This window comes from Asterias rubens, chromosome 7 (genome assembly GCF_902459465.1).
Source record: "Asterias rubens chromosome 7, eAstRub1.3, whole genome shotgun sequence".
Taxonomy (NCBI): domain Eukaryota; kingdom Metazoa; phylum Echinodermata; class Asteroidea; order Forcipulatida; family Asteriidae; genus Asterias; species Asterias rubens.
In genome coordinates this window covers 10,323,285-10,345,439 of record NC_047068.1, presented here as the reverse complement: position 1 = coordinate 10,345,439, position 22,155 = coordinate 10,323,285, and the positions used below count along the sequence as shown (strand labels likewise).

General features: G+C 40.2%; 1 protein-coding gene across 4 annotated transcripts in view; it reads left to right on the top strand.

Moving 5' to 3' along the window:
* The window catches only part of LOC117292478 (E3 ubiquitin-protein ligase TRAF7-like), a 126,452-nt gene that overhangs the window by 55,238 nt on the left and 49,059 nt on the right, over nucleotides 1–22,155 (top strand). For all 4 annotated transcript variants that reach the window (XM_033774535.1, XM_033774532.1, XM_033774534.1 and 1 more), the window contains 3 exons: nucleotides 3,175–3,358; nucleotides 11,075–11,150; nucleotides 13,501–13,777. In XM_033774535.1, the coding sequence (XP_033630426.1) occupies nucleotides 3,175–3,358; nucleotides 11,075–11,150; nucleotides 13,501–13,777 (537 nt within the window). The remainder of the gene's footprint in view (nucleotides 1–3,174; nucleotides 3,359–11,074; nucleotides 11,151–13,500; nucleotides 13,778–22,155) is intronic.

Here is a 22,155-nt window from a genome sequence, read left to right as displayed (position 1 = left end):
GCAGCTCTATGAAATTGGTCCCTGGTCTTGGCCTTGATGTCCCTTCTCATTGACTTTAAGAGTTTTCACAAAATGAAAACGTCCTTGCCCTCTCGAAGATGAAATTCCACTCCAGGCCTGGGATTGGATTGAATGCTGGCCTCTTTCAAGATGACCCAAATTTGTGGCCGTGATGACATTTAGATGTTGTAAGAAGTGATTATGTTAAAAGGAGCGTTGCCTTCAAAACAGTTTAGGCTTGTGGGACAGTTTGTTTTCGTTTGGTAGTTTTTTTTTTTTCCCTGCTAAATGTCTGTCAGTACTGCCCCCTAACAGTGGATAACATCCCAGCAGTGCATTGAAAGACTGTGTGAGGGAATAAGAAACATCAAAGGCTAAAATGAGATTTGAAATTTGGTAACCTTGTATTAACCCTCAGTGTGATTCTTCGTTTCCTGTGGGGCTACTCACCCCTACTGCCCCCTATATGCCCAGCTGGACGAATTGTCAGCGTGGGGGCTTTTTCTCCAAACTCCCAGTCCGACTCGCTGACAGGGGGGGGGGGATTGGCCGGGACACGTGTCACATGACCCCTCTTGTGTGTGCGTGCGTGCGTGCAAACATCCTAAGTATTCCAATCTCAGGAAGTGCTTAATTAGCGTTGCCTGTGTGGTTTTCTCTTCGTGGTGTTATCAGACAGAAGTGTCTTTCACAGGAGTGCCAGGTTTGCTTTGAAGATTTCCACACTCCTCGCACCCATCTAACGGGAAAGGGGGCTGTAGGAGGGGGAAGTCCTAAAGATTAGACAGAGATTACCAGCTTGGCGATCAAATATTAATTAAAACAATACATTACAGTATCTGAACTGGAAATTTTAACACGCAAGGAGAATTTGCGTCAGATATTAACCATATTTTTGACGGAGGAAACAGAATCCATATTACTGAAAACTGATTATTATGAATTTGTCAATTGGTTTTAAAGTAGACTCCTGAATGATGAAGCGAGTCACTGAATCAGATACTAATCTAATCTACTGTAAGTCACAAATGGCTTATTGAGATAATTTGACACTGTCACTGGCCTTACGGAAGCCGTGCCCCCACTGCATGGTGCTCTTGTCTTGGCCTTGGTGTCCCTTCAAACATAACCCATAGATATGAAGAGTTTTAAATGGAAATGCCCTTTGCAAAATGTAATTCTCACCTTAAGAAACGTTTTCCATTAGCAGCGATTCGCTGGCCAAATGCTAGTTAAAGCATCAGCCGTCAATTTCACCAAACTCTTCCTAACTTTAGATTAATCTTAGGACGAGTCCCAACCCTGCACTGTAGCATGCAGACCTTAAGATTACTCCTAAGTGAAGCTACGTTAATACTCATTCTAACTCGAGATAGGACTAATCCTAGCATTTCGTGAAATCAGCTGCAGGGCCCAACTTAAGCTGTTAAGCAGAAAAGTCTACTGGACAAATTTCTTTGCTAATTAAAAATATAGTGGGGCTTTTTATGACTTTATCAAATTGAGCCCAAAGGACCAATGAAATTCACTCTAAGTGTTCCTATTGGCTATTTCAGTGTTGGAAAGCATCTGTATTGAATGTGAAATATAAACCAGTGAAAGCGCTGATGGTCTAGCGAAATGACAAGCTAGCTGATTTTGCTTGCCACTCCCTTAAACACGTTTAGCGCAAACCCTGCTGGTAGATGAAATTTCAGGCCGCTGAGGACCAATAAAAACTCCCTCCATGTGTTCCAGTTGGCTAGTTCAGAAAGCATCCGTATTTAAAGTGAAATATAAACCAGTGAAACGGTGATGGTATTTAGAAATGACAACCAAGCTGGTCTTGCTGGCCACTCCCTTAAACACGTTTAGCGCAAACCCTGCTGGTTGATGAAATTTCAGGCCGCTGAGGACCAATAAAAACTCCCTCCATGTGTTCCAGTTGGCTAGTTCAGAAAGCATCCATATTTAAAGTGAAATATAAACCAGTGAAAGCGCTGATGGTATTTAGAAATGACAACCAAGCTGGTCTTGCTGGCCACTCCCTTAAACACGTTTAGCGCAAACCCTGCTTGTAGATGAAATTCCAGGCCTGCTGAGGACCAATGAAAACTCACTCCATGTATTCTAGTTGGCTAGTTCAGAAAGCATCCGTATTTAAAGTGAAATATAAACCAGTGAAACGGTGATGGTCTAGTGACATGACAAGCAAGCTGGTCTTGCTGGCCATTCGCTAAAAAAAGTTGAGGGCAAACCCTGCTTGTAGATGCACTTCCAGGCGTGCTGTCACTGGAAAAAAATAATGCGTTTCCCTTTGGAAGAGATGAAATAGTCTGATTACTGAGAACTGCAAAAATGATAGGTGTACCGTCTAGTGTTTTTTATTACGAAAAGGAGATAGTGCTCCGAGGTGTAAGTAATACTTGTATATCTAGTAGAAAGAGACTGAGTGAGTGGACTTAATTGGTAAGTGGTAAGAAAATGACCACATCCTAAAAGCCCTGTAAACCTGTCTGTCTGGGCTGAAAATAGACAATAACACCGTGATTCAAGCGCTTCATCAAAACAGAAGAGCCACAAGAATGTGCCAGCTCCTACAAGTTAGTGTCTTGGAGTTTGGGTTGAATCAAAATGAAGAAAGTGCAGCGACTTCTTGTAGTGTGTTATGACTTTAAGATGCTAGATCCGACTTTTGGGTAATTTTATCGTAATATTCAGATTTAAATTTTAAATATTGCGACATCTTTTCATGTAACTGTCTCAAATTTATTAAAAATGGTTATTTATAATTTTTAATCCGGTGAAATTTAACTTTTTTCTAAACAGAACATTCTTGTTCGTTTTGAAACAAGCATCATTTGCCAAAATACGTCTAGGGCCCAATTTGGTAGAGAGAAAATGCTTAACCATGTTAACAACTACAGCAGGATACCAGTCCAAAATTGTATGTGTGACCTAGTAGTTAGGCTGTGAACCTCTTTCCGGTAAGCATTGGTTGATTTTGCTTAGCTTTTTTTTTTGCATAAGCAGCTCAATGAAATTGGACCAAGATTAAATTTCATTCTCTTTTAGCCTTCCAGAAAGACTCTGCTAGGGTCGATACGTCAGGCCATTAACTATTTTTTGCATTTTTCAGTTTGATTGATCGTGACATTTATTTCCTCGCAATGCATTTTCGTTTCCATAATGCAGATAAATGCCCTGTGGATGACATGAAACTTGCAGTAGTGGTCAACAACATAGCAGTGAGTGAACAGATCGGGGAACTGTACATACACTGTCGTAATGGCTGCAAGCCTTCGGGGACCGGCATACAGGATGAGTACCAGGTAGATCCAGATGGCTGCCCGAGTACTTTCAGAGTCAATGAACGCAGGTAGGCAGCATGCTTGCGATGCTGGAGAATGATTAATAACAATAACGAACCATTCTTATATATCACCGTGAGGTCCCTATGCGCTGTAAAGTAAACAGATATGTTTTCATCCAGGTTTTGAATTGTTCTGATGTCCCAGCCTGTTTAACAACCTCTGGAAGACTGTTCCATATCTGAACTGCTGCATATTGGAAAGAGCGGGAACCATACGACTTGGTTTTCATATCTGGAGGAGTCGGAAGGGATTATACTGATTATTTCAATACCTCTCAACATTTGATTTTGTCAGATTACATTATGCAGGGCTTGAATTTTTCGACACTGGACCACAGATAATGATTTGACAGGTCAGGTGGTTTTGTGTTCATCAATTGAAAAGTAGGACCCCACTCTATGTAATATCTGGTTCAAATGTCGCCTTTTGGTTGCCTTCTTCGCGGTTTTAAATGGTGTTTAAGACTTCATCACCACATTTTTATCCCCATTTTAATCTGATAAAAAGTACTGTTTGAAGCTTCGCATGTGGGTACAACCATGTGTAAACCTCTTTTGAAGGAGTGTTGTCTCTGAAAGGAGTGGTTAGCCTTGATGTTTCAAACAGTATACTCTGTCTGCTCGTCTTCAGGAGAACTGATTGGTTCATCTCCTCTAAGGTTTGCAAATTTAAAGGAGCTCCTGGTTTCAGTTCACAAAAAACTGCCACGGCTTCTTTAGACATGTTAGAGATGAAGTAACAAAGCACTTTACTTTTAGTATTTGGGTTGTTTTTGCGAGAAACTCTGAAGTAAACTTAAACTTTTTACACTTGGAAGAAATTGACGTAATTGGACGGTAATTCTGTCAGGCACCTCACTTTGCAAGGAAAATGAATCAACTCCTTGACCTTGGGTCAGTGAGATACAACGCAGATGTTTAGTTTACACTCTTTGGAGTAATTACGCAGGCCACCATGGTGTTGTTGTCTTCTTTTTTCTCTCACCGTGTATATATTTAGTCAACTTAACCCACATCAATTAATACAGGATGCCGATTTATAATTCTTAGAGCAAACAAAACACATTGGGGGAGGGAGGAGGGGGGGGGGGGAATCCACGGAGGAGCATAGTTTGCGTTGACCTCTGTCCATCAGCGTCACAGGTAATTTTGGAAGTCACTAATCGGAATACTGCATTGGCCCTCTTCCCACACCTGGGTATGGACGGGTGGTGAATAAAACGATTCCTGTATGAAATTGAACACCAGGGGCTGCTCCCCGGGTTGTTTGGGAAAGATGCCAAAACAGTCTTGCAAAAAAAAAAAAAAAAGAAGGTGTATTGCGTTGAGCCTGTCAAGATTGGACAGGTGTTTTTTTTTTTTGGGGGGGGGGTAGGATGGAGGCCACACGTTATCTGTGAGTAAATTTGAATGTTCCCCTCCGACAATTTTTGAGGAGTGTTTGCTGAAGTAATGTTGACAGGCAGTTTGAAGTAAAATCCCCACTCTCCCCCTCCCCAACCCTGAAATAAAACCTCCATAAAACAAACAAACATATAAATAAATGAAAGTGGATAATTTAACTAGACGTACATTGTAATCATTGCATCAGGGATAAAGAATACTATCAATGTACACATTTTTCAACCCTACACTCATGCATGTCATGTGTGTGATTAACACTGTATACTTTTTTCCGTCACATGACTCAGGAAAGAACCAATATACAGTGCTTATTCTCAGATGACACCCCAAAATAACATAAAAATATCAAAATCGTTTCTTGACTTTTGGCGCATTATCCCACATTGGTTAAAGGAGGACAAAATTAAGAACATTCCAACAACAAAAAGTAAACAAAAAACATGTTGAAAGGCTGTAGTCATGGTAGTCTAAGGGTTCCAGATTTTCCTCTCGTTGCAGTAAAGGTTGTGAAATCGGTGCAATCCACTCCAACGAACAACGGAGTTGCGCATGCTTTCACTGAGAAGAAGGTGTTCAGACATGTTCATCATCTTAAAAAAAAAAATGGCAAAAGCACTAATTAGTCCATGAATATTAGTCTAGATGTACTTATCTTACTTCATACAAAGCAGTTTGTTCGTAGGATGGAGGAAGAAACATGTTCGAAGTAAAGTGTTTTAAAATGTGTAAACAAATACATTTTAATAAAAAATGGTTCAATTTTATTTTGAGAGCTGTAACGAAACATTGCCCAATGCTCTGAATAATCATTATGGATACTGCAAAATGATTGGTCAGACAGACAGATTGAAGTGAATGTGTGCACAGCTTTTTAATTAAGCATACCCAGTTTCATGAAGCTGTTAAAGACACTGGACACTATTGGTAATTTCTTGCCAATCGCAGCACTGGATGGTGTTCTGGCTGGTTACCTATTTTGCTAAGCAAAAATATTTTGTGCTGAGCAAGTTTTTGTGCTTGTTAGCCTTCAGTTCATATTGTAAGCGTGATGCACATTTTAGTCATGGTAGCATGAATGGAACACACCCTTAATTTATTTTCTTAGTGGATAGATTATATCTTTTAAACCGGAGGTGCAAGTTAAACTACATCAACATAAACTCACACGCTCATCTCATGAACTAATTTGTCAAATCCCCCAAACAAACAAACTAGGACTGCTACAGACAATCTCTCTACTCGCGCACTATCCCCAATGGAACAAACTACCACCAGAAGCAAAAATGTCCCCAGATGTTCCAGCATTTAAGATCATGCTAGAAAAGTGCAAAATTTAGCGATACATGTGGGACTGCACGTCAACAGCCACATCTGAGGCGATTTGTGCAGTAAAGTATCAAGATCAATCCAAACCACAAAAAAATTGCTTTTCCTATTTTTGGTCTTTTAATTTATCCCTTTCAAAGGTGTAAACTGTGCGAATCAATCGGTGTCTTTTCAAAAATGTTATTCTTCAAAATCTGTGCATTTGTGTCAGACATGTCAGATGTTTATCTTTGGGGGAAAAATTAACTTTTCCTATTAAAGAATTTCGTATTTTGAAAGGTTTTGAATGACATTGCAAATAGTTTTTTCATTTTATGAATCACGATTATTAAATCCATCAAGCTAAAGTCGGTGGACTTTAAGACATTCAAGTAGAGAAGGAAATTCCAGAATCTGTTTTGTCCGTCCGGGTAATAATAACTTTGAAGGGAGAAATAATTTGAATCTGGGATCCCGTGGCTGATATAATGCATAGTCAACTAACAGGAAGAGATGCGGGATTAACTGAATGTGACAGATGCCCGTCATGGTTTTTGTGGTCACTGCTACTCCGCATCACCTTGATGGGTACCAGCGGAGACAGTTTGGAAATGATGTAAGATTATTATGACATGAGGAGCTCGGCGGGTTTCCTTTATTGATGTTGGTTGAGACTCGGGAGAGAAGGAAACTACCTGATCGATAGATGACTTTGAAGGATCTGGAGTGTAATCATTAGGAACATTCGTGTAGGGTGTCATGACCAGTGGTTTTAGAGCATCGTTATTCAAGTTCTGGTGGTTAAAATCACTGGCAGAGTGTGGGTTCGGGTCCCGGTCGTGACACCTGTGTCCTTGAGCAAGTGGGATGCCAGTTTTGTCAACTTAGAAAATGGCCGCCGGAGCGCATGCCGGAGCGCGTATATAGGCCAGTGCGCCCTTTAGTTCTTATATATAACTCTATGTGTAAAGCACATTGGGCGGGTTATTGTGAATTGCGCAATATAAGAACTTGTTGTGTTTACCTTTTGATACTGAAGTACGTTTAGATCCTGTCATCGTTGTTCTTAAAGGGCAAGGGCATCAAACCATTTTCTCCTCGGTAATGGCCAACCTATGAGGAAATTCTACTGGAGATTGTCTTGATGAAATTGATGTCCTTTTATCAGTGTGATATGAACTAGAAACTCAGTATTTAAATTGTCTGGGTTTTTTAAAAACTTATATGAAGAAAGGGGGCAAATCTCAAAAAAAATTCAGCCTTTGTTTTGTTCAATTGAATTTACAAAATTGTATGTCCAACCAATGGTGTAGTTCATTGCACTGTACCATACACTCACCATGCGTCAATCGTACACAGGCTTTGTGTGAGTGATACCGCACCACACCCACAGCAGTTTACTTATATACAGCACAAAAGGTGAAGAGCTTTACTCCGCTGTATTTACACCCCAGCAGCCGGATTCAGGCCTCAGCTGTGAGATGACTGTATGTGATGAAATAAGACAAATTTGTCATTGCTTGAATCAGCAGATATTGTTGGGTTGATATGCGCTACAATGTGGACACCGATTCTTTTCCTGTTTCGGGGCCACACTTGATCCCTCTCCTCTGAGCCTTTCGGCAGGAAAGCTCACCTCATCAACTTCAAATCACATCTAAAAAATGTTCTTTTTGTCAACACTTAACTTTGTTAGGATAGCTAATTATACATCTTTTTTTCTGTGTGGAGGGGATTGGGTTAGTATTGTGGAGACTTTTGCTTTGAAAAATACTTACACCACTAGCCTTTGGTTCTCGCACTGCTTTTCTGCTCATCTCTTGGTTTCGTGTAGACAGCCTAGTGGACCAGGTCCCATAGGGGAGTCGGGTAGAATATTTACTGGCAATCTATCATCCAATTAAGGTGCCAAGATAGGATATTATATTTTGGTGAGGTACATCTTGATAAAAATTCACACAGACAGAATCAACTCGGAAGGTCAAGGTGAAGATGGGAAAGGTTATAAGTGTATCCTCTTTTTTTGGGGGGGGGTCATAATTATGAAAAAGAAAAAACAATCTGTTTGTGGGATTGGGATTGGTGTTTAATGGGGGTCAAGGCCCAATTGTATGACTCTTATAAAGGTTTGTGGTAACACCATGTAATGATAATCTCTGAATGAGTTGGGGTGGTTCTGAAAAGAACCAATGGGTTCAACTTGGCGTTTTCGATCAGTATGCTCTGATCCGATCCGAAGGACAAAGCATCATGGTTTTGTGTATCGCTTAAGGACACAAGTGTCACGGCTGGGACTTGCACCCACACTCTGCTGATCAAGAACACCAGAGATTTAGGTGCTCTTAACTGCTCGGCCACAACACTTCCTGTGGTAATCAGTAGAGGTTCCATGTAAATTTCTTAACCATGTTGGTCTATGTTTTTGTCTGTACCCTTTAAGTCTTGTCCTAGAGAGATCAGCAATTTCTATTGTACTAAATATGGAACATTTGTGCAGACGTGACATCACAAGCCACGTCAGGGTTCAGCTGCACTTTTAAAGTCCAATTAAATCTATTATGATCCCTATATGGTCTTATCTTCCATTTAGCCCTTCACATTTTGTGCAGATGTAATCTGTGTACATTTGTCATGCATTTGTCATGTAAGCATATTTAAGCAATAGAATGACGCAGGTTTGGGGTCAGTACGCGATACAATCTGTAAGCAGGTTCAAGCGATGGACATCTACTGACTAGAAAGTTATCTGGCAAAAATGATGTGCATGATTTTAATGGCGCGTGAATAGTGCCCGGGGTCAGAGGGGTCAATGTCAATCATGCCATCTGTTGCATGTGTATTTTCATTGAAAGGTTTTTACCGGTTGTATTAAATGCTCATCCAATAAGCCATTTGCGCATTAGATTTGAAAAATGTCTGGTACAATGACTTGCTTAGTCACAATGTAGCGCTCACATTTGAATTCCTCAGACTATAGAGACAGTTGCTATGTCACATGATTAGGGGCAAGCTTTTGCGTAGTTACATAAGAGACAGTGAACACCCATACACAATTCTGAATGGATATGTATGACACAATGGTGCCAGGGTTTGCTCATCTGGATACACTTGGTGTATGTTGGGAAACAGCAAGTGAGAATACTGGTCTTTGACAATTACCACCGGTTTCAATTGCCTGTAAAGAAAATCATAGCAATACAATAGTGTAAATCATGAAAACAAGTTAAATCGCACTGATTATAAGAATCATACCAGTACCAATCATCCAGATTACTATATCCGTCTTAAATACTGTAAAAAGACAAGAATGTCATTGACAATATCTTGGCTAGGGTGGCTAGCACATGTAAAGCCTTCGCTTTAGTGACTGCAGCCCTGGTTCGATGGTGCGATTCCTGGGTAGGGCCATACATGTGAGGATTTTTCTCTGTTCCCTCTGGCTTTCATCACCATAGAGAATCAAAACCTTTTTGATTTCCAGCTGTACTTTATCGCCGATGCAAATTTAACATCTATTACACATTATTACTATCATCACTATTCTTGCTTATTTTAATTGCCCCAATCAAAATATGCAAGAATCCATGACACAGCTGTTTTTTTTGGTAGTTTGTAATGTAATCAAACCGTACCACCTAAGTTTCCAGTAATTTGCAGGGTTTGATTGTACAGTGTGTTCAGTAGTAATCAGAGGATAAGGATGAACCTGCCTTTACTTAACCAGAACCAAAAGATGAGCAAACAGGAAATCAAAAGATGTAATATTTGAAACAAGTAATTGATGAAAAAGCACCGTACCTTATAGGTATGAGTGACTCACAACCACTCTGTCAACAGGACGAGGCTGAGCTACAAAACTTGAGCTCGATTAAAAAGCGATTTAATGTTCACACTAATCCGGTTCCAGGGGTGTTTATTAATTAACTCTAAAGACCAATTAAGCACTATGGCCTTTTTGTATTGAGTCATTGATACTCCCTCGATAGAGAGAAATCAACATCATTGTTGGGTGGATCATCCAAAGGAGGGGGGAGAGGGTATTTTAAGTCCGCTATTTATCTCGAGTCCCTCCCCAGGTCAATAATTTTTATAACAAGCTTTCATTTGTGGACTCCTCCCAAACAAGGCTAGACGTGCATGAATAGGATGGGTATGTACATAGGTTGCTCTGTTTCTCCCTTCATACTGTCTGCGACCGTATACGACTAACGCTGTACCTATCAGACTTTTGTCACTCCCGCTCAGACGGAGTGGTCACTTTTGGTTTATTTTCTTCCATCGTTATGTGTGTTATTTTGGATTGTTTTTAGACGCTGGTTTTTTATTGAACCAATACCCAGATGAACGTTTATCCAGGATGTGTGGCAACCATCACCTCGTGGATGAGTTCGTCTTTGTGAGCATTGTCACTTGCTATTAAAACGAATGATGGAATTTATGACTAAATTTATAGTTGATGTTTTTTCCCCTTAAAGGTTCAAGTTTTCATCATTTAAAAAAAAAATTTTGTTCTGGACTTTGTGATGATTGATTGAGCTCTGTAACTCTGATATACCAAGCAAGAAACTATTATTTCTTTCTTGAAAGCGTTAAGAATTTGTTTTCTTTATTTGTAAGTTATGGTAAAGGGGGAGTCTTAACAATAAGATGTTTATTAATTTTTGGTTTTTACCCATATACACCGATGTGTGTAGCACATCTATTAAGAAGATGTTTACTTTACAAATAGTTATCTGGCTGACTACACAGCAAACGTGAGTAAATCGCAGAGCTGTAACATTGTAACACATTCTTATCCTTAATGTGGGCGCCGAAGATACAAAGTGTTCCCTAAACCTCATTTTTCATCATCATGTTTTGCTCAACCAGCTTCAAGTTTAAACTTCTCGTTTTCAGGTTTCTGCTCTTCCAGTTGGGTTCATCAAGTTTGACTTCAAAAGTGAGTGATGAATATTCAAATATGTAAATGATGCTGACTCTGCTCTCTGTTTGCTATTGGTTGATCCTTCACAGGGACCATGAGATGGAATGCAGCTATGCACCGATCCAGTGCCCCAACAACCCGGACTGTCCCAAGATTCTGAAGATGGTAAGTCACTAGAACGGGGGGGGGGGGGGGGGGGGGGGGGTTTAAGATGTCTTGGGCCTCAGTACAATAAGTCGTTTTGAGATATGGTGGACACAATACTGTGACACCATTAGGTTTGGGTAATTTTGTCTGTATACAACCAAACCAAACAGTGCACTCCTGTACTGTCCACCATATCTCAAAAAGGGGACTTTTGGCAGTCCGTTTTCACAGTAAGTGCACATGCTCACAGACCTGCGCACGCAATACTGAGTATGTGCGCATGCTCAGAGCGGCAAAAAAGGACTGACATGTCTGCTGCTGTTGATTTGGGTTTGTGAGTGGTCTTGATAACATTGATAAACCTCTAAAATGTAACAATCTGTACATTCAGTGAGCTTCATTTCCACACCAAGAGGATATTATTGAAAAACTTTCAGTTTTTGTTGTTTTGACACAATACTGATCCATTTTGCATGATCAGGGCCCAATTTCATGGCTCTGCTTACAGTTTGCAAAGAAACGGCAAACGTGTAAGCAGGGATTTCTGTGCTTATGCCAAGCATATTTTACGAGTTAGCTGGAAATTGCCTTGTGCGCGTGCTTACCCAGCACAGGAAATCGGCGCTTGCCGTGCGAGTGTATAGAATGGGGATCCTAAGCGCAGAATTAAGCGTTAAGCAGAGCCATGAAATTGGGCCCAGTTCAGATGGATTAAACCAAGTTGATGATTAATAGTAATACAATGTAGCTGGATCAACTCACCTCTGTAAAAAAAAGGCTTAGAAAATGATTGAGCACTTTACAGACCAATTAAGTAATAACCAATGTTACACCTCATAGAATCAAGGGAACAACCTCGTTGTCGTTAAACTTCTCGGAAGAGTTTCCAGCTTCTGGGACGAGAAGAAAATTAAGAGTGCGGTTAGACCCTCAAACATGTTCATTAATAAAGACTTCCACAATGTTGATTTGAATTCCCTTTGGTAACTTTTGTAGTCATCGCTATCTTTTGTGTCCTTCAGATTGCGATGGGTGTGCTAACTGATTTGCTTATGTAATATACAATTGAATTAGGGAAACGCCCTCTGGGCTAATTGCGCTAAATTTTGGGGATCCTGGGTTGGTGACCCTAATAAATTGCATTCTGTGGTGTGAAAGGGTGAAATTATAATAGAAAGGGTGTGAAATTATAAGGACAAGTGTGATCCTACAATTAGCAAGACAATGGTGTTGGCTTCCACAATTAAATACAACTTCTAGAATAATTTCCCAAATAATTGAAGACACATTTTTTTTTTTTTTTAACTTGGGGCTGTTCAGAGGATCTGATTCTGGGACTGAAATTGTGTTCGTAAATAGGAAGATGTTATTCACAAGAATGGCAATTGTTGGAAAATATTTTGCAAATTTTGAATGAGGAACCCTAATTTTTATAAACTTGGTACAGTACGTGTATTTTTTACACGTATTCTAAGAAACAATTCTCTGTTTGAAATACTGTCTCGGGAAAGAAAATACTTCCCTGACAATTATGTTCATACTTTGACATCAAGGCTCAAAATTACACTGGGAATTTTTTGGGGATTTCTCAAAATCTCCTTATTTCTCAGAAATAAAATAAATGAAAACATATTCACCAACTTCACTTTTCTTCAATGCAGCTGTGTTATTTATCATCTGTATAAGGAACAATTAATTGAGAACTTGAAATACATGAATGAACACATTTGAAGTGCAAATGTTTAAAACTGTTGCAAGTTGCGTTTATAAAATGTACTTATTAGAAACATATTCATCTATATTTTGTAGTAACAATGATGATTCACCTTAGTAGAGTAGGGTGCAGACAAAAGTATACAAAAAATGAATCCAGGCCTGTATGTTTTTTTTTCTGAAAGGGCAAGTGCACCAAGGCATTTGCTCCTTGGTAAAGGGCACCCTACGAGGAAATTGTCAATTTCAATTAGAATATTTCAAGGGCACCAAGACAATGACCAGTGGGCATGGAGGCAATCGCCTTTGATGTCTCCGTGACATATCAGGGCCAAATTTGATAGAGCTGCTTTGCGGCCATTTTTGTGCTTATTGTGCGATTTCCATTTCATAGCGCTGCTAATCCTAAGCACACCAAAAGGCGTGCTGACCTTCCGGTGCTTACTGCAGGAAAATAAATGACGTCACAATGCAAATCCATGGTGAACACACAAAATGGCCACATAATTTTTTCTGCAAACCTTTGAAATACGCTTGCATCAGCAAATTTTTCTGCTACAGTAATCATGAAAATTTGCTTACTGTTAAGTAGCGCTTTGAAATTGGGCTCATCCCAGGGCTGTGAATCTCATAATAAATTCTTTTGTTTATGTAGAATCTGGAAGCACACCTCCAGAACTGCAACCTGTGTAAGTGTGACCACCACAAGTTTGGCTGCCCGTTTTTCGGTACCCAGGAGGAGGTATCGGGCCACCGCGAAGTCTGCAGCTACGAGGGTATTAAGGATTACCTACAGACATCATCAGAGAGAATGAGGGAGCTACAAGCCACCATCGTACAGAAGGACCAAGAGATTGGATTCTTACGCTCCATGCTCGGCAAGCTCAGCGAGAGGGTCGACAGGCTGGAGAAATCCATGGAACTGAAAATCAGTAAGTTTCAAATTTTGATTTCAAGTTTTTACCTTTCCTCAAAGATTGCTCCTTTCTTTAATAGATGTTAAATTTGCAATCAAGGAAAAAGAAAATAAATTTTTGGTTTTACCCATATACTGTACACCAATGTGTGTTAGCACTGTAAACTCAGTCATTTGCCTACATGTAGTTCTGTGAAAAATATCACCCCATTGGCATATTACTCGGCTGGGATTCGAGCCCACAACCTTTGCAATTCTTGAGCGGTGTCTTACCAACTAGACCAGCATTTTGCTCGGTAGCTAGAGGCAGTCCGATTCCTTTGTTTTAGCAGCAGGTTCTGCAATTTTGCATTGGGGATAAAGAATAATGTTCATTTCTTTTTTGTTTATTATAGTCTCTTTTTAAAAATGTCTCACTTATTTTTTGACGGATGGTTGCCTACTTCATTGGTCGAGCAACTTGATTTACTTGCACCATGTGTTTTTCTTGCGCGTGCATGCGTGGTAGCTCCAGCTTCACCAAGGTCCTTGGTTAAAGCATGCAGTGTTCATTCAAACATCAAGCACAGACAATCAAGTTGTAAATTTCACAGTGTTTGTTTTTTAGTTGCTGGTCTCAACTGTGGTCTTGAAGGGGACCCATTCTTGTTTGAGCAGAGGTACATTTCACACGATGTGGACTGAACAATGTTGTGTTCTTAGGACCATGGACCCCCTGCTTATTTTCCTCGAAAAAGCCTCAAGTGTCAACAGGGCATGTTGTCATGTTGTGTTCTACTGGCCAAGTTGTTTATCTTGAAGCTTTTTAACAGCATCTCTGAGCTCAGGCTGATTGCATCTGACTGGAGTAAATCTCTCGATTCCCCATGAACAATGAAACGATTTCCTCTGGAGGATCTGTTAGGATCTGTTTACAGATGCTTGTATCACTCAAAGCTCTTCCCTCGTTTGGGCAAAAGGTTTCTTAGAAAGTTGAATCATACCAAGACGACAGGAATAGGGTGTGAAATAGGCGGGGGTGGGGGTGGTGTGGGTAGTGGGCGCAAGAAAAGAAAAATGACAAAGCAATCGTGGTTGTTCTGTCATAATGTATCATCCAACCAGGTGACACAATTGGTCGCTTTCTTAAAGGATCATTACAGAATTGGTAAGAAAAAAAAATCGTCTAAGATCACAGATTTACATAAAACTGATATAGTAGTAGAAAACATCCCTTGAAATATTTCTGTCTGAAATGTCATATTTGATAATAAATATTAATAAAACTATTTTCCCGTTTGGAGGCTCAGTGAGCGATTTATTCATTGTTTTAATCAATGTCATGCAAAATGTGGGATCGGTTTTTCATTATTTTCTCGTGATCAAGATGGCCGATCGATTTCAAACTTCTTCAGGTTTGTCAATATATGTAATTGGTGGATTACATAAAGTGCTTACATTGCCAACAGCTGTTTAAAAAAAAAAAAAAACAATTCTGTAATTATCCTTTAAGGAACATGGAGGATTAACTACTGTTGATTCTTACCAGGCCCGTCTCTTTCGACAGCCTAAGGATTATTGCCCTTTGTCGGTTTGAAGGAGTGGCATCCATCCCTTGTTGACAAATATTTGCATCATGACTGACTGTAAACAACACGTCAAGTGTTGGAATTACTATGAAATACTTTTCGTCTGTGGAAGAGGGCTGCAATTCCATTGGGGTGTACTTTTAGGGGTTGCAAATTCAAAGTCATAAATCACGGCGTATTTGACTTACATTTTAATCTGATAGTATATACATGTACCTGACCCAGTTATGTCATCATTGATGTTTTATTATGACTGCTTTTATGACAAGACGCTTTAACCAAGAAATCGCCGTGAACGTGGCATGTTTAGGAAATTTCTCCCTAATGAAGATAAATTGGGGGACGGGGAGCAACGTGAAAGGGGGGCCTTCCTTCTCATACGTGGAGGGAGCTTAGCTTCAGAATCCTGGCATCCTACACTAACATTTGCGTGCTAAACCTGTGAAGGGGAAGTTGAGCTAATGGATTGATACCCGCTAAAAGTCCAACCGGATTAATTCGGCAGAGCCGTTAGAAAGTCACAGGGACAGTTCTAATTTCATTGCTGACACAGATCCATTTAGATGATAACATGAAATATGAAGAAGAAAAAAAATGAGTGAGGATTCAAGTGGGGGGGGGGGGATAAGGGCTATAGAGTGAGTCAGGCTTAGCACTTGATGACTTCCCAATACTCACTGAGAAGCTATCTCGCTAACATAATGGCTGATCACGATTAGGGATTATCGCAAGGGGGCAAGGGGAGTTCAAGCAGTGCGCATATACAGCGCAGTAGTGAGGTGAACCCGGACTCTTGTTAGCATAAATCATAAACCACCAGCTGCTTGTACTTGTTTGGGGTAGGGTGGGGGGAGGGGGGGGGGGGTTGCGGGAGATCTGAGTGGCGGTGTTGATCCTGAGCTGATATCCGGATTGGCAAGTTGGAGGTTCTGGTGGTTCCCCCCATGAACATTTTAGTCACTGTATGAGCATGTACTTGTACATGTAGTACTCATGTACGTATTTTAGACAGTGGCATGTCGAGAGGTAAAGATCACCAGACTGAAGCTCTGGTGTTTTTGATCAGGTGGGTTTCGAGAGTCATGACACTCGTGTCCTTAATCAAGACACTTAATCATTATTGTTTCTAAGAACATTGTACAAACATCATGTACATACTTCAGAAACTCGCTCCCGAAATGTTTTTTTTCTTTTCTTCTAAATGTCATATTTTTAGGTTAAATTTGAAGCTTTTTCATGGTGTAGGAAGTAACAAGTTTGTTTGTTGGTGACAACCAAATGAACTGATTCTGAGTCAAACTGCACTAGTCTTTTACAGTTACACTGTATTGAAGTGTTTGAGGTACACGTATCTTTCACATACCCAAAAAGTTTCATAACTTTTAATTGTAACTGCGCCCGAGCTGTTTTTTTTTTAGTCTGGTAGTAGGTGTAAGCCTCATGACTGATGGCGAGCTACGCTTAGGGGTCAACGGAACTTTTCTGACTGCATCTGTTGAAATGCTCGCCTATCAGTCACAAGTGATGAAACCTGAGCTAAATCCCCCTCTCATTACCTGGCTCCCCCTAGTGGGCGGGGGGGGGGGGGGGTGTACTTTGTTTCTGGCAGTGCTGGCATTCGAGCTGGTATTGATGTTGTTGTAAGTAGAGATGAGTGCCCACAGGGATTAGCCTGGTGGTAACTAGTCCTTGCTGATGAGTTGTGCGGAGGTTTTCATCGCTAGGTGAGGTGTGCGTGGTGTACTCACTGATGTATTACAAGTAGACTGGTGCTCTGTCTATATCTGGCTGCTATATCGCTACAGATGTTAATTTCTCTCTAGTTGAATGTGCTTTTCACACACTAACAAGCAGGAACTCCTAATGCTCCTCATTTGTTAGTACCTTTCAGCCCAAATTTTACTTTATAATTGCGCCTGTGGCAAACAATAAGTCGCAATGCATCTTGGAAATTTTTAAAATTAGTTGCGACTAGTGTCGAATTCGCAACTACTTGAGGCGCGACTAGTGGAGTAGAAAAGTCGCCCAGGCTTAATACACACGTATGCAGTGCACAGACAGGCTCTTTATCTATGCACTCATCAGCACACAAACTATGTATCACTTGGTGGTAACAGAGATGGATCACAAACAGGAAGCTTCATTAGTCAGAAAATTTCAACCTCTCCTTCTTAGCTATCTTCTGCACACTTCCACAGAAATGGTTGGATTTATATCCCACCCCCTTCCCTCCCCACTCCCCCCACCCCCCCTTCCCGCTCCCCTGCTACATGTATCTCATGTGTCGTCTTAAAGGCACTGGACACTGTTGGTAATTACTCAGAATAATTGTTAGCATGAAAACTTAGTTGTTAACGAGCAAAGGAGAGCTGTTGATAGTTTAAAACATTGTGCGAAACAGCTCCCTCTGAAGTAATGTACAATGTAGTTTTTGAGAAAGAGGTAATTTCTCGCTCAAATAATAAAACGATGAACTTGCACGTTAAAAACTATGCGAAATCTCAACTTAAATTGGTGTGAAATGTGGTACACCAGAAACTATCAGCACACAAGGCATGGTTCATAGTTTCAAGAGTCGTGCAGTAAGAAATTTGCATATTGTGGTTGGTTGTCACGGCAAGCAACCACTGTTTCAGTTGTTTGATAAAGGTTTGACTGGTCCATGAGAAGCCACGTCCCAAAACTCTTTGATTCTTGGCTTGGAGTTTCATCTTTATGTGGTTTAAAGGCAGTGGACACTATTGGTAACTGTCAAAGACTAGCTTTCACAGTTGGTGTATCCCAACATATGCATAAAATAAATAACCTGTGAAAATTTGATCTCAATTGGTCATCGAGCTTGCGAGATAGCAATGAAAGAGAAAAACACCCTTGTCACACAAAGTTGTGTGCGTTTAGATGGTTGATTTTGAGACCTCAAGTTCTAAATCTGAGGTCTCGAAATCAAATTCGTGGAAAATTACTTCTTCATCGTGTCCATGGGGGATAAGAGGAGTCCCTCTTTAACATTAGCTGAAGGAGAAGCCTTCCTACCTAGGCTTTCAGGAGCCACGGATCATCTTGCCTACATCAGTCTTAACCCTCAACAGTTCAAGGTCTTCACATCAGATGTCTCTTTTTATTAAGAGTTAAAGGTTGCAGTCAAGTAATGATTGATGCGCCTAAATTTGACATATATACATTGGCACCAGTTTATTTATGTAGCACACAGCTACAAGAACCCTCTGACATTTAACAAAAACACCCATCTCTGGTTAAATTGTTAAACACTGGGCTTAGTATCATAGAACTGCTTTAGTATTTAAAGGTAGCAGCACACATAGATTGGTTTTTGTTAACGTAATGCTGATTTATAGGCAAACTAGAAAGATACAATAAAAGTCACAGTGAAAGTTTCTGGCTGAATACAGTGTCTACTTGCTGAGAAGACAACAACTAACTTTCCACCGTCGATTTAAAGGCAGTGGACACTATTGGTAATTGTCAAAGACTAGCCTTCACAGTTGGTGTATCTCAACATATGCATAAAATAACTAACCTGTGAAAATTTGAGCTCAATCAGTCATCAAAGTTGCGAGATAATAATGAAAGAAGAAAACACCCTAGTCACACGAAGTTGTGTGCGTTTAGATGGTTGATTTCGAGACCTCAAGTTCTAAACTTGAGGTCTCGAAATCAAATTCGTGGAAAATTACTTCTATCTCAAAAACTACTCCACTTTAGAGGGAGCCGTTTCTCACAATGTTTTATACTATCAACCTCTCCCTATTACTCTTTACCAAGTGAGGTTTTATGCTAATAATTATTTTGAGTAATTAGCAATAGTGTCCACTGCCTTTAATAGCGAGAATTTCATCTTTGACAGGGCAAGGCCATTTTCAATTTGCGAAAAGCACTTCCATTAGAAAAGTGTGTGGGAAACTTTTGGTTGCGCACCAAGGACAAGACCGTGGGAGCATCCTTCGTAGCCTCCAAATGTAAATGTAGTTCCTGGCTTGAACTTTATTTCGATTAAATACTGCCAGGTTGCAGTCTCCTGACGATGACTAGAGCAAGCTAGTTGAAATGATGAGACCAATTCAAGAACTGACTCCGCGTTAGTGCAATTAAATACGATCCTAAAAGCTAAAGAAGTAGTCCCAGCCAATTTTCGATACCTTCCGCCTGAGTAGTAGTTAAAAAGCAGGACAGTTCTTTTCAGAACTGAGAAGTCTCCCGAACATCTGATAAAGAAAGACAGTTCTCTAAGAACAAACTCTACCTGGCAAGTAGATACACACATGGTGTTACCGCCAACTAAATACGTAAATACTGCCAGTTTACATTTTACGATAGTCACCACCCGAACCCATTCCTTTAAGAAAGAAGCAAACCATTTTCAGATGTGAAGAGACAATCTGCAAAGGGGTGCATGTACTTTTACACTGTGTCCTTCAAACCAGCTACTTCCTTCGGCAGATAATCCTGAGGTGTTTTCAGGGCTACCCATGCTCTGATTTTCCAGGGGTTATGTGTTCAGAGAGGATGTCATGACTGCCAAAGTTGCTCCCCTTGTGGAGCCAGCAGTTCCTCTAAGGGTTTCCCAGGAAGTGTAGAAATGGGTATAAGCAGGGACAATCTTAAAGCCAGTGGACACTTTCAGTAAACAGTATTGTCAAAGGCCCACAATTCGTGTATCACAACTTCTATAAAATAACAAACCTGTGAAAATTTAGGCTCAATCGGTCATCAGAGTCGGGAGAAAATAACGGGAAAACCCACCCTTGTTTCCGCACGTTTCACCGTGTTATGACATGTGTTTAAAATAAATCCGTAATCGTGTGAATTGATATTGTTTTAATGTTTTCTTAAAAAGTAAAGCATTTCATGGAATAATATTTCAAGAGAAGTCTTTCACCATTACCTTCTGTAAACCCTGTAAATTATTTGTAAATCTGTGAACTTTTCTGTACCAAAAGTGTACAATGGCTTTAAGCGAAATCATCCCTAAATCTTTTTTTTTTTTTTTGGGGGGGGGGAGGAGACCAAGACCAAAACCAATGAAATAGTTGAACAGAAGTAGTACAGTTTGTATAACAAGGTTTTAATATTGCATGTTTAGGGAGAAAATCTCCTTAACTAGGCCTATGAGGCTTTTGGCAGAAAATTTTCACCGGATTTCAAATATTCTACAGCCTTCCAAAACATGTCACCCATTTTTGATGTTCTCTTATTGGAATATTTTCATTAATATTTTTTTCCATGTTCCGTCGTGTAAGTGATTTTTTCCCCAACAAATTCTGTGGCATACCATCCATTAAAGTTCAAGAAGATCATCACTGCAATAGTATACTCGGCTCATAGCAAAATTCAAAATTACAATCAAGCAAAATGTTTGCTTTATTTCTGAAACAAGCTAAAACTTAGAGAAAGGACAAATACTAATTATACTTTGGCATATCATTGAGAATCCAGTGTACATAATCTTCATGTACATCTATGTTGCCATGGCAACCTCAACAAGAGGAAGACAGAGAAGTTTGCGATTTAATCAGTGCATGAAAACGAAGATCAGGAAACTCGGTGGCATCGCTAATCAAGCGTAGAGTCACGGTTTAAAGAGACGGGACACGAAGTGAACCCTCGCGGGACCACTGTGCCATAGCTACAGACAGGATAGCTCAACCGGATCCGTTTATATAAGAAATTACCTCGTGGTTTTCCTCTCCTCCAGGTACCATTCACCACTCCTGGAATGATACAGCCATTTTTCATTTCTTCTTCTTCTTCTACACTTTTGACACCCCCCCCCCACCCCCACCACCCCCGCACCAATGTAAGGGGCTGAGGGTTTTTGTTTCTACTTATGTTGTAGGTCATTGGCATTTGATTGAACTGGGGGCGGAGGAGGTGGTTTTTGGGGAGGGGGGAACCGAAGGGTGGATTCATTTGACCTTGATACAAATCTTACAAGAAGGATCTTTAGTCATATCCCGCTTTAAGAACACTACATTTTGATGAGAGCCAAGATTTTCATTGGCCTTGATGTTGATAAAGATTGTTGCCCTATCTGATTCTCTTTTATTAACAGTGTTGGGTGATCTCGCCGGGGTCGACGGCAATGTGCTTTCAATCAGTTTATTGTTGGAGGCATTTATGTAACTAATTTTGGTTTTACCTTTACACCAATGTGTTCTGTTCTTTGACCAAAAAATATTACTCGGGTGGGAATCAAACCCAGGACCTTTGCAATTCTAGAGCAGTTACATACCAAATAGGACCACTGAAGATTGCCCAGGAGCAAGAATCTTCTGCTTAATAGCTTTATTTAAATTGGGCCCTGTTGAGAAAAGAAGTAACATCCAAAACAGTTCGAGGATGAGGGAGACATTATGTAGAATTGTGGAATTTTTCCATTAAGAAGTTTCAGAGTGGTACATTATAAGCCCTTGGCCCAACTTCAAAGAGCTGCTTAAACACAAAAACTAGCTAAGCACAACAAAAATATGCTGTTTGTAAAAAGGTTACCAGCTTAAATACCATTACACATGTAGCATCTGTGACTGGTATACTGCTTATTGTTGCTTAGCAGAAACTTTTGTTAAAGCAATATTTGTAATATGTTCAATATGTTTTAACAGCTCTATGAAATTGTGCCATGCTTATTATTATCTTTGTTTTAAGATAGCGCGTGATTTCTTAGGCTGATTTGACGCTTTGCAATTCAACCAGGTAGGAGCAATTTACAAGTGGTGGATGTTGTCTTAGTATTTATCGTTATTTCTGTTCTGCCTCTAGGCCGTACATCTCAGTTAGACGAAAACCTGTTGATGGATCGGCACCTTCC